The sequence below is a fragment of the Ursus americanus genome, chromosome 3 (genome assembly GCF_024610735.1).
Source record: "Ursus americanus isolate L20-20 chromosome 3, mUrsAme1.1.p, whole genome shotgun sequence".
Lineage (NCBI taxonomy): Eukaryota > Metazoa > Chordata > Mammalia > Carnivora > Ursidae > Ursus > Ursus americanus.
The window spans coordinates 83,012,293-83,025,668 of record NC_142129.1 but is presented as its reverse complement, the minus strand read 5'-3'; the positions used below and the strand labels follow the sequence as shown (position 1 = coordinate 83,025,668).

The 13,376-nt window shown below is 41.1% G+C and overlaps 1 protein-coding gene across 4 annotated transcripts in view; it reads left to right on the top strand.

Moving 5' to 3' along the window:
* Window positions 1-13,376, top strand: part of NAPEPLD (N-acyl phosphatidylethanolamine phospholipase D) — a 75,675-nt gene that overhangs the window by 37,191 nt on the left and 25,108 nt on the right. For all 4 annotated transcript variants that reach the window (XM_087861159.1, XM_045793415.2, XM_045793416.2 and 1 more), the window contains exon 2: window positions 6,541-6,847. In XM_087861159.1, the coding sequence (XP_087717285.1) occupies window positions 6,554-6,847 (294 nt within the window). In that variant the 5' untranslated portion in view covers window positions 6,541-6,553. The remainder of the gene's footprint in view (window positions 1-6,540; window positions 6,848-13,376) is intronic.

Below are 13,376 nucleotides of genomic sequence, written 5' to 3'. Positions count from 1 at the left end.
GGCTGAAGGAATAATGAATGAAAAGGTCACATAACAGATTGTATCCTCAATCTGAGGATACACTTAGGTTTCTCAAGTATCAAGCTAGTCTTTCCTCCCCATATTCCCCAATCTTTTCAGTTAACTAATTACATCATTTAGGTGTTACTGATTACACCAGAAACGAATCTGAACTTATCGTTTGCATTATTTTTAAGATATTGAGGTGATAACTGTCATTTCAGTAAACATCCTGCTTTATGCATGTTTTCTCAATTTGCCCTAACCTGCCATTTTAGTAGGATTATCCTAAGGATTCCAGTTGCGGTGCCGTGGGTGGTATTTTAGAATGGGCTTTGGTCTTAAGCTGCCTTGTTCATTGTTTCTAATTCTAATCAGAGCTTTGCTTTCTTATTTACTTATAGGAAAAACTCTTATTATAGAGGAATCACCTACAGTGTATGTATTTTGGTGACTTAAAATCTTTTTTTTTAAAAAATATTTGTGTGTGAGAGAGAGGGAGAGAGCGAGCACAAGCAGGCTCCCTGCTGAGCAAGGGGCCTGATGTGGGGCTCAGTCCCAGGACCCTGGGATCACGACCTGAGCCGAAGGCAGATGCTTAACCACCTGAGCCGCCCAGTTATCCCGTGACTTAAAATCTTTTAATAGCCTGTAAAATGACTTTTTAATTCAATATATTGCATTTTGTCAAATAGCAAAGAATTTTCAAAGCCTGTTCTGTAATCAAGAACATTTGTTGTCCTTGATTAGCTTTTGAAAAGAAAACATGTTCTCTAGTTGGTTTCCTGGAGAGTCAGGTTGAGTTCTGCACTAACTCTTCTCAAAACTATCAATTCTGAGTCTTTGGTGCTTTTGGTAAGGTAGCATTTCTTTGTGAATTACTTCTGTCAGATGACAGAACACAATTTAGTAACAAATTCCATGTCCTGGGGAGCCTGGGTGGCTCAGTTGGTTAAGCGTCTGCATTTGACTCAGGCATGATTTCAGGACCCTGGGATCGAGTCCTGAGTGCTTCTCCCTCGGCTTCCCCCCACTTGTGCTCATGTGTGCACATGCACACTCTCTCTTTCAGCTAAATGGATAAAATCTTTTTAAAAAATTCCATGTCCTTATTTTAAGGGAAAAAAACACATGGGTCTGGGGTGTATAGTGCTTCAAAAGCAGTGGAACACTCTTCCTGAGGAATTTTTTTTGCAAGAGTCCATTTTATAGAGCACAGAAGAGGCAATGTGGAAATAGGGCATGATTGGTTAGGAGGTCAGGGATTTTCTTAATGGGCTAGCAAATCCTGTTTTTGGGGTAAGGTAAGCTCGCTCAGCTGAGTTGGAGGATGGTGATAGGATTCCTTGACAAGGTTTCCCATGAGTGCAGGCTGACTTGGGTTTAGATCTGTGGGCCAGGCCACACGGGCAGCTTCCGTTCTGTGGGTCCTGATAAGTGAATTAACTTGATCATTTGTTGAAGTAATTTTTCTGTCTATAATCAGATGAACACCTTATAGGACAAATTTAAAGTTCTTAACACAGGAAAATATTTTGATTTTTATAAAGGACCAGGAAACTTAGATTTTTTTATAAAAATACTTTTAACATAAAATTTTTAAGGAAAGAACAATTTCAGCAATCTGTTTTTAAGTCTGCCTGGAATTCTAGAATGTTCTTTTACTTGAAAAACAGCTCAATTGGATCAAAAGGTTCTAGTTATCATATTCCTTGTTTCTACTGAACTTTAATAATAGTAGTTGTCACAATTTGCATTTGGATAGTGCTTGGGAATACTAACCCATGATGTCACTGTCCTCATTACAGCCCTTCAGGGAGACATTTGGTAGTTATCTCTATTTCACAGATGAGTAAGGTCAGGTTGAGACAGGTTAAGTTACTTTCCCCATGATAATCTCTAGCTAGTTAGTGGTAAAGCTGGAGTCCTGTCTTCTGCAGCCCCAGCTAATGTTCTTTCACTTTCGTGAAGGTTGTTTGGTGTGATAGATAGATTTATATCATATATACACATTTATCTAAATGTATTTTACGTATATATGTATACACATATGTATTCTAATATATTTTTGACTCAAAAATTATTAAAAGTTGTCACAACTTATTTTTAGTATGCTCCCAGGTCTTGTATATTAAGCTATTTGCTTTGTTTTCCTTTAACTTTTTAGTGAAACTGGTTGTTAAGTCAACAAAGTGAGGAAAAAAAAAAGAGAAATTCACTGATAACAAACAACGCAGTACTTTCTTTGTTGATGTATGGGCTGTTCATACCTCCCACAGAACATTCTCCCTTTCATTACCCAGTGTACTTCCCACGCTTGGACATATCGCCCCTCCCTACCAGACTCCTGAATGCATGTGGGGAAGTCTGTGTTGTCTGTGAGGGATGGAGGGAGTTTAATTGAACCTGGGGAAGCCCCTTGCAGACACTTCAGTGAATTGAAATAGTTTCATTAGCTATGTTATCTAGGATTATGTTAAAAGGACGCTTTTCACTAAAGCTAGAACTGCAAATATAAAATGGTGAATTTCCTGTTATTTTAGATATCTGAAAATATAGTTCTGAGTGTTTTCCAATTTTCATGTCAGCATCTTTGTTGGTATGTAATGGATAGTCACTCAATTAGTATTTATTAAATGTCACCTCTAGGAATAATGATTTGCAATGTCATGATTTATGAGCATGTTGAAATCTTAAACATACATCGTACTAATGCAATTTTTTTCTTTAAGTTTCTAAGTGATAAAGCAATGCATTCAATTCTAGGCAGCTGGCAAATTTTAAATGTCAAAGGAAGAAAGGATAAAACATTTGCTTTTGAAATAGAGAGTCCTTGTTTTTTGAAAGCGTTCTACCCATGTGTGCAGTTATTGAAATAAAATATTTGTACTTGGCAGACTTGTCTTCACCAAATGTCACAGCTCAGATCTCTCTTTGGTTAGAGACGTTGGGGTAAGTCCTTCTCCTGTTAAGTAGGCAATTAATCTTCAAAGAAATGTAGAGAATGTAATGATAATTACTAGATGGAATTTATGTTGTCCTTTTTATAACAAATTGTTCTTTAAAAAAGAGCATTTATATTTTATGTTGGTTGTCATAGGGCATTGTTTAAATCTGCTTCTGGATTCTAGCTTTTAGTCCAAATTTGGCTATTGTTCAGAAAGTTAGCTGTTGTTGACAGAGTAGAGGAGGGTCAACACATTAATTGCGGTTCTGATTATATTTAATTACCAAGGCTGATGTTTTTGCTCCTCTTCCAAAATCTGCATCCCCATATATAAAACTGGCATATTTCATCAATGTTGACAGGCATTTTATGTATATGTGAACACCACTGATACCAGGTTAGGTCATGTAATGGGTGGTCCTACAATTGATAATATTTTTACAGTCTTAGTGGCACATAAAACAACAGTGTGCACCATTCATGGTGCCTTAAATTGGATGAAAATCAACGTCATGGAAAGATGTTCAAGTTTTGAACTCACTTTTATTTATTTATTTATTTTTTATTTTTTTTTTAAGATTTTATTTATTTGACAGCCAGCCAGCAAGAGAGGGAACACAAGCAGGGGGAGTGGGAGAGGAAGAAGCAGGCTCCCAGCGGAGGAGCCTGATGCAGGGTTCGATCCCAGGACTCTGGGATCACGCCCTGAGCCGAAGGCAGACACTTAACGACTGAGCCACCCAGGCGCCCCTTGAACTCACTTTTAAAACACAAGTTGTTTACCATGTATATGTATTCATGAGTACGCACATCTCCTTTCGCTTACTGTTGGCCCGAGATCAAGGCTGGATTTTTACGTGTTAAATTCGGAGAGAAATCTATAACCAGAAATGAGGAGGAGATATGCTACGTTTAATTAAGGAAACTCCAGCCTGGTTATGTTACGGGGTTTGTCTGAATTTACAAAGCTGAAAGCGAGTTACTAGTAGGACCCTACCCAGAACCCACTCTTCTTCAGCCCTTGTTCTTCCCATCATTTTATCTTTGGTGTTTGAAGATGACCCTTGTGGGATTGTTGCTGTGCCCTCCAGAGCGGCCAGAACACTGAGAGTTGATGAGGTCCCTTCTCACGTGTCCCAGTGCTCAGGCAGGCGCCTGCGTCGCGGAGGCTCACTTCGTCACTGGAGCACCTGTTGGCAGAGCTCCTCACTTTGCACGTTCACTGCGTGGACTGCCAGTACTTTTCCTCCAAGAGAACAAGTCCAGATTGTTACAATTCAGGTTTTCATGTCCTGTTTTTTTCCGGATCATTTCACACAGTGCATAGTGCCAGCATTTCGTGTTGTTTGAACACTTTCACGGTCGTATATAATCCTGTGAATCTGTGTCCAGGTACTGAAGGCTATTTTAAAAATCATGTGCAAAGGCCCCGTGATGGTAAGACGTGGCCCTGAGGTGGGAGCCTGATGCATTTGAGGAAGTTGAGGAAGGCCTGTGTTTGGAGCAGAGCAGAGTGTGGGCAGGGCCAGAAATACCCTCACGGACCATCTTCTTACTGACCTTTGCCCTCATTCTGAGCACCAACAGAGTCTTCTGGAGGTTTTTCCTTTTGTTTTATCAGATCTGACTTTAAAAATAATTTTTAGAATTTAAAGCATTGAAATAGGTGGCCAGTTCGCAAGATTAGGGAAACCAGAATTAGCATTTGGTGAGTGGCAGTCCCTTTATGGACATTCTGTCATTTGATCCTGTGAACCCCTAGGAGATAAGTAGGTATTTTAGAGATGAGAAAATTGAGGATTAAAAAGGTTATTTGGCTAAGGTACAAAATTCGTGAGGCTCTCTTAGCCATTCAGCCCTCCAGCAGTCAGGGGGTGGGGGGGCTGAGTGGCAACCGTGAGTGCTGAAGCTTTTGTCGGCCGTGGTTTCTTAACACCGATTAGTCCCCAGACCATAGACTATTTTACTATAGACGGTTTGGAAAAATAGTTTTAATTCAGTGTCTGTGTTCATCCTAGCGTTTGTGTTCCTTCCCTTTCCCTCCTGGACAGTATTTCTATGGTAAACATCATTGTGGCCATAAAAATATTTGGCTTTCAGTTGTGTTTATTTTGTTAGGGTTATGAAGTGTATTATGTGCATGCATTGTATTTAAACTGGACAGAAAGCAAATGTTTGTTTTATAGAATAGGAAAGAAATGAAATTCATGGTAGATTGACACATATTCTTTTTTGAAAGATTTATTTATTAGAGAGAGTGTGTGCACATGCGTGAGCAGGGGGAGGGGCAGAGGGAGAGGGAGAGAGACTCCTCAAGCAGACTCCCCACCGAGCACAGAGCCCGACTCAGGGCTGCATCTCATGACCCTGAGATCATGACCTGAGCCAAAATCAAGAGTCGGATGCTTATCCGACTGAGCCACCCAGATGTCCCTGTAAATGCATATTCTTTCTTTTTCCTTTTTAAAAGATTTGAGAGAGAGAGCATGGGCGCCCACACACAAGCAGGGGGAGCGCAGGGAGGGAGGGGGAGAGAGAATCTCAAGCAGACCTCTGCTGAGCATGGAGCCCAGGGCGGGGCTCGATCTCAGACCCTGAGATCATGACCTGAGCCAAAATCAAGAGTCCTATGCCACCCCCGTGCCCCTGGATAAATGCATATTCTTAATACATCATCAGTTTTATGTGTCTGGAGTACCTACATAGTTCAGAATGAAGGATTTCGGTTCCGTGAGTTAAGTGGTGGTTGTGGTACGAGTAATAAGGTCAACAGTTAGCAGTCGTGGAGCTCGTACCATGTGTATGTGTGGTGCATTTGTTATATACATGTTCTATGGTGTTTTTTTTTTTTTAAACCTCTCAATAAACCTTAGACAGGTGGTTTTGTTATCTCCATTTTATGGATGAGGAAATCGAGGCCCAGAGAGGGTAGGAAACTTACCCAAGGTCACTACACTGTCTTGGCAGTTCTAAATCTGAGTTAACTCAAATTTGCACGGTTAACCACGTAAATACCTTATTGAAATGTGTCTCCATTAATGTTATTGTCTCCTTTCCTGGGATCTGAACTCAGTGTGTTTTTTAGGGGAATTGGTGACAGATTATCTTCAAAGTAAAAATGGGTAGGCCTAGTGAAGTTACATGTAAATCACCGGGAGTACTGAGTTATTCTCAAGAAACTACGGCAGTCCTTCTCACTGTGTGTTTTTAACAATAATATTTTAAATTCAGGTATGGAAATACTACAAATTCAGTAGGGTTCTTTAATTGTACAAGATATCATTGAAATGGAAAATTCCGTGTTTAAATGCTGCCTGGTGGATGGACATTGCTTTGGATTACAGCAGATAAGGAATATTTAAAAGCTTCAGCAGGAATAGGTAAAGCAAACATCTTTTCTATTTAGCAAGCAGTAATACTGCATTCAGAAATTGCATTTTGCAGGAAGAAAGTTTGAGCTGATAGAGACATGCTGTTTTTATAAGTTTGAGGAAATTTCTATTGGCTGAGAAATAATACTACGGATGCTGTGTAATAAGTTTTAATGCCTTTATGTTAAATTCAGTATTTTTTCCCCCTTCTGTTTTTTTTAGTTCTGAAAAGGACATGGATGAAAATGAAAGCAGCCAATCCCTGATGACAAGCAGCCAGTACCCTAAAGAAGCAGTAAGAAAACGCCAGAATTCAGCCCGGAGCTCTGTAGGAAGTGATTCTTCCAGGTTTTCCAGGAAAAGTTTCAAACTAGATTACAGACTAGAGGAAGATGTAACTAAATCGAAGAAAGGAAAGGATGGCAGATTTGTGAACCCATGGCCAACTTGGAAAAATCTCTCCATTCCAAATGTTCTCAGATGGCTGATAATGGAAAAAGATCACAGCAGTGTTCCAGGTTCCAAAGAGGTAGCATTTGGTTTCCCGGGGGGGGCGGGGGGGGGGGGCTGTGTATTTACTCTTATTATTACTTAATTTTTCTCTGCATTGTATTATGACACTCAAGTTAGTTACTTGAGCCCCATTTGTGTGATAAGGCCTAGGGGTTCTGGGGAGAACAAGTGAATATGGTGTCCTCAAGTTCATAATTGAGCAACAAAGTATGTATATGACTAACCAGCTTCGATCATGGTGGCAACCAGAGGTAGGACTAGAGCGTTTTAGAAGCGTAGGAAAGGAAGCAGTTGATTCCAGCTGGTGGGGCTGGAGTTGGCTTCCCCGAGAGGTGATGTGATACTTGAGCTGGGCCTAGAAAGATGAAAAGTATTTTGGCAGTGGTTTTCAGGCGGCTGATGGCATGAACAAGGTCATGGAGGGGAGCAAGTGCAGGACATACACCGTAAAGCAGGAACCAGATGTGTGTTTGGAATACGATTATGAAGGTTAAGGCATTGCCCAGAGTGCTTGGATAAAGCTGCTAAATTGTAAAAGAAATCTTCAGATAACCTTTCCAGACCTTTACAAATGGGCAATAGGTCACTGACCTTTAAATACGTGAGTTTTACCTAGGATGAAACTTACTAACATTTGGCTACAGTTTATTAGAGCAGTGTGATTGTATTTGCCAGGGGATGGGTGGCTCCCGAAAGCAAAAGCCTTTTTTCCCCTCTCCTTTCACCTTCCTTAATTTCTTTCCCTCTCCACCACCCGTCTCTGGCCTCTCTTTTCTACCAAACCCTGTCCTGCCAGGCTTTGTGGGGAGTGGGGGGGGGGGGGAGTGGGGGATGGGATGAAATGCGTGGGGGCATCCTTGACAGCTTGATCTGGGGTGGGAAGGGCAACAGGGGTGGAGGTGGTGGGGGTGTGGGGGTGGGGTGGTGGTGGTGGATCCTTTACCTTGGTGTGTGTGTGTGTGTGTGTGTGTGTGTTTAAAGATACGGGATTAACAAAAATAAAAAAAAAAAAACCTGATATTGTCAGTTTGATGCTAAGGAATGTTCACAGTATTAATCCTAGTTAGCAAATTGGTTAATGTGAATAATGCTTTTGCAACACCCTGTTAGAATGAGGCATGGCATTAATAGATAAAACCTTATATACATGTTTCAACTTTGAGAATGGGAGGAACAAGACCCCCCCTCACTTGTTTTCTCCTTCTGGAGAACCCATATGAAGAGGAACGTGGAACATAGCTGTGAAGAGGAAGGGTCGGGCTGGAGGCCACGATGAATAGGCTACCTCTTTAGGATAAATTCCTTCCTTCCTTCTTTCCTCCCTTCCTCGCTCCCTCCTTTTTTTTTTTAAGAATTTATTTAGAGAGAGTGTTTGCATGAGTGGGGGGTGGGGCAGAGGGAGAGAAAGATTCCCAGGCAGACTCCGCACTGAGTGCAGGCCCAACACGGGGCTCGATCTCATGACCCAGACATCATGACCCAAGCGGAAATCAAGAGTCTGACGCTTAACCGAGGGAGTCACCCAGGCGCCCTTCTTCCGGTTTTCTGAGCCACAGGTTCTGAAACTGCAGAAGTAAGCAGTGGTAACTTTAGTTTTATTTCACTTGGGAAATGAGTGATCCCGTGAAGGCAGAAATACATCTCTGCATTCTAAGGATTTGAAGATAGTCTAGAAACTGGGTTGAATCTCTGAGAACTTGCCAGGCTAGTGGTTCTGAAGCTCTTTTTAATCCTGACCCCTTTTGAAAATCTGATGAAAGTTGTAGACCTTTAACTATAATTTTAGTTCATGGACCCTCTCAGGTCCTTCCAGTAACTCATTCATTCACTCATTCATTCATTTAATGAGTATTTATTGAGCACCTGCCTGACACAGGGCTTGATCGCATGACCCTGAGATCATGATCTGAGCCGAAATCAGGAGTTGGACCCTCAACCTACTGAGCCACCCAGGCGCCCCCTGTGACTTAATTTATTTTACAACTGAAAGCGTGTCCCTCTCAATCCCCTTCATCCATTTCACCCATTCCCCTCCACACCTCCAATTTGTTCTCTGTATGTATGAGTCTGTTTCTTTTTTAAGTTTACTTGTTTGTCATGTGTTTTGTTTTTTAGATTCTTCACATGGGTGAAATCATATGGTATTTGTCTTTCTCTGTCCAACTTATTTCAGTGTTAGTAACAATCATTGTCTTTGCAAGAGAAAAAGGTATATGACGTAAGAACAAAGCCATCAAAACATTGCCAAGTAACAATATTATGATTTGTAGCGTAGAACAAACAGAAGCATATGCAGAATCTACTTGAAAACCCTTCTTGGGTTATTTCTTGAAATCAGGTCTTCTGATTATTAGCTCGAAAAGCTGAGATCAGGATGAGTCTTAACTGGTATTAAATACAACTCTTTCACAATGGAAACCAGCAAACACCCTTCCATATGAAATTAACCATTCATCTGTTGATGGACACTTGGGTTGCTTCCGTATCTTGCCTATTGTAAATATAGTTGACCCTTGAATACAGATAGCATACAATATATGTATTAATCGACTGTTTCGGTTATCAGTAAGGCTTTTGCTCAACAGTAGGCTATTACTAATTAAATATTGGGGATGTCAAAATTTAATATGTGGGTTTTTTGTGCAGGGTCAGTCGCCCTAATCTTCACATTGTTCGAGGGTCAGTTACAATACTGCAGTAAATATAGGTGTGCATAATATCTTTTTAAATTAGTGTTTTCATTTTCTTCAATAAATACCCAAAAGTGGAATTACTGGGTCATATGGTATTTCTGTTTTTAATTTTTTAGGGAACCTCCATGTTTTCCATAATGGTTGCATCAATTTACAATCCTGCCAGCAGTGTGCGTGAGAGTTAGCCTTTCTCCGCATCCTTACCAATGCTTGTTACTGTCTTTTTGACACCAGCCATTCTGACTGGTGTGAGGTGATAACTCATCGTGGTTTTGAGTTGCATTTCCCTGATGATGAGTGGCGTTGAGTATCTACCTTTTCATGTGTCTGTTCGTCATCGGTATGTTTTCTTTGGAAAAATGGTCTATTCAGGTCCTCTGCCCATTTTTTAATTGGACTATTTGGTTTTTGCTCTTGGGTTGTATGGATTCTTTATTTTGGATGTTAACCCCTTATCAGGTATATACTTTCAAAGATCTTCTCCTATTCAGTAGGTTGCCTTTTTGTTTTGTTGATGGTTCACTTGGCTACACAAAAGCCTTTTCGTTGGATGTGGTCCCAGTTGATTTAGTCTTGGAAGATTGTATGTTTCTAGGAATATATCCATTTCTTCCAGATTGTCCAGTTTGTTGGCATGTAATTTTTTTGTCGTAGTCTTATCCTTTATATTTCTGAAGTGTTGTCTGTTTTAACTTCTCTTTCATTTTTGGTTTTATTTATCAGAGTCCTCTTTTTTCCTTAATGATTCTGGCTAAAGATCTGTCAGTTTTGCTTTTTTTTTTAAAGAAACTTTTGTTTCATTGATCTTTCAAAGTGTCTCTTTTCATTTATTTCTGCTCTGATCTTTCTCATATCATCAGAGTTGCTGTTTCCCTATTTATTTTCTTTTCAGACGACCTATCCATTGATATTATTTGGTGTTAAAGTCCTTTAGTATTAGTGCGTTACTGTCAGTTTCTCACTTTACCTCCATTAGTATTTTTTTTTTTAAAGATTTTATTTATTTATTCGACAGAGAGAGAGACAGCCAGCGAGAGAGGGAACACAAGCAGGGGGAGTGGGAGAGGAAGAAGCAGACTCCCAGCGGAGGAGCCTGATGTGGGGCTCGATCCCAGAATGCTGGGATCACGCCCTGAGCCGAAGGCAGACGCTTAACCGCTGTGCCACCCAGGCACCCCTCCATTAGTATTTGTTTTATATATTCAGGTGTTCCTATGTTGGGTGCATACAAATTTACAGTTGTTATAGCATCTTGTTGGATTGAGCCCCTTATTATGTAATTGCTCTCTTTATCTCTTGCTACAGTGTATTTTAAATTCTATTTTGACTGATAGAAACGTTGTACTCCAGCTCCCCCCCCCCCCCACTTCCCTCTGCATGGAAATTCTTTTTCCATCCCCTCACTGTCTGTCTGTCTATGTGTCTTTAGGTCTGCAGTTAGTCTCTTGTAGGCAGTATATTGATGGGGCTTTTTTTTTTTTTTTAAGATTTTATTTATTTGAGAGAGAGTGAGCGCGAGCTAGCACAGTGGGGAGAGGGGCAGAGGGAGAAGCAGGCTCCCCACTGAGCAGGGAGCCAGATGTGAGGCTCGATCCCAGGACCCTGGGATCATGACCTGAGCTGAAGGCAGATGCTTAACCGACTGAGCCACCCAGGCGCCCCTTGTTTTTTTTTTTTTTTTTTTTAAAAGATTTTATTTATTTATTTGACAGAGATAGAGACAGCCAGAGAGAGAGGGAACACAAACAGGGGGAGTGGGAGAGGAAGAAACAGGCTTCCAGTGGAGGAGCCTGATGTGGGGCTCGAACCCAGAAAGCCGGGATCACGCCCTGAGCCGAAGGCAGACGCTTAACGACTGAGCCACTCAGGCGCCCCTGTTTTTCTTAATCCACTGTGTCACCCTGTCTTGATTGGAGCATTTAGACCATTTACATTTAAAGACATTGATAGGTATGTGCCATTTTGTTAATTGTTCGCTGGTTGTTTTTGTAGTTTCCTGTTCTTTTCTCCTCTTGCTCTCTTTCCTTGTGATTTAATGATTTTCATTAATTATGCGTGGATTCCCTTCTCTCTCTCTGTTTACAGCTGTTACGGGTTTTTGTTTGGAGGCTCATGAATAACGTCCCATGTATCTAGCTGTCTGTATTCAGTTGGTATCACTGAAGTCCGAACATATTCTAAAAGTGCTGTTTTTTTACTCCCACATTTTATGTATGTCATGTCATGTTTTACATCTTATTTTGTGTATCCCTTGACTCACTTTTGTAGATATAATTGATTTTACTACTTTTGTCTTACCGTCATACTAGCTTTATAAGTGATTGACACACTACCTTCACTATGTGTTTGCTTTTGCCAGTGAAGCTTTCCTGTCACAATTTTCGTCTAGTTAAAGCCTTTTCTTTTCACTTAGAGAATTCCCTTTAGCATTTCTTGTAAGGCTGGTTTAGTGGTGATGGACTCCTTCAACTTGTTTGTCTTGTGAACTCTGTTCTCTCCGTCCATTCTGAACGATAACCTCATTGGGTACAGTGTTCTTAGTTGTAGGGTTTTTTTTCCCTTTCAACTCTTTGAATACATGATGCCACTTGCTTCTGGTCTGCAAAGTTCTGAAAAATCAGCTGATAACCTTATGGGCTTTCTCTTGTATGGGACTGTTTGCTTTTCTCTTGCTGCTTTTAAGATTCTCTATATTTAATTTTTGCCATTTTAATTGTACATGTCTTGGTGTGGACCTCCTTGGTTTCATCTTGTTTGGGGCTCTCTGTGCCTCGTGGACCTGGATGCCTGTCTTTTCTCCCAGGTCAGGGAAGTTTTCAGCTATTATTCCTTCAAATAAGTTTTCTGCCCTTGCCATCTTCTGCTTCTGGGAGAATGTTGTTACACTTCATGTTGTGACTTTTTTCTTCTTGGTGTTCAGTTAGTTGCTTTCTGTGACCCTGTCTTCCAGATCATTGGTCTGTTCTTCTACGTTCTTTTTTTTTTTTTTTAATAATTTTTTATTATGTTAGTCACCATACAGTATATCCTTAGTTTTTGATGTAGTGTTCCATGATTCATTATTTGCGTGTAACACCCAGTCTGTTGACTGTCTAGTGTATTTTTTGAGTCACTGCATTTTTCAGTTCTGCTTGTGCTTTTTTAATATTTTTTATCTCTTTGTTGAAGTTCCCACTGAGTTCATCCATTCTTCTCTCTAGTTCAGTGAACATCTTTATGACCATTACTTTCAACTCTTTATCAGGTAGATTGTTTATTTGCATCTGTTTTGGTCTTTTTCTGGGGTTTTGTCTTGACTTATCATTTGGAATATATTCCTCTGTTGCCGCATTTTTGTCTGACTGTGTCTTTTCTATGAAGTGGGTCAGCTGTGTCTCCTGTTCTTGAAAGCAGCGGCCTTATGTAGAAGGTGTTCTGTGGTGCCCAGTGGTGCAGTAACCCCTGGTCAGCAGAATCGGGCCCTCCAGAGTGCTTTCTGTACGGGCTGCATATGCTCTCCTGTTGTGGCAGGGCTGCTATGGCTGTGGGTACACTGGCTGGTGAGGTCAGCCCTCAGCCTCGCTGTTTGCAAAGACTGGCCAGGACTGTTGTGGCTGCACTGTTGGCAGGGTTTGCCCCCTACACTGACTGAGAGGCCTGGCGGCAGCCTCTGAGAACATCTTACTGGATGGAACTGGCTCCCCCATCCTAAGGGGATTGCCCTGGAAGGGTGGTAGTCCAGACTGAAGCTGCTCACAGGGTTGGGGGAGGCTGGTCATGGCTGAGGCTGCCCACAGATGTGGAAGGGTGATAGTGGCTTTGGAGGGGCAATGGTGCCTGCTGGGTCTGCCCCCAGCTGTGGTATGGTAGTAG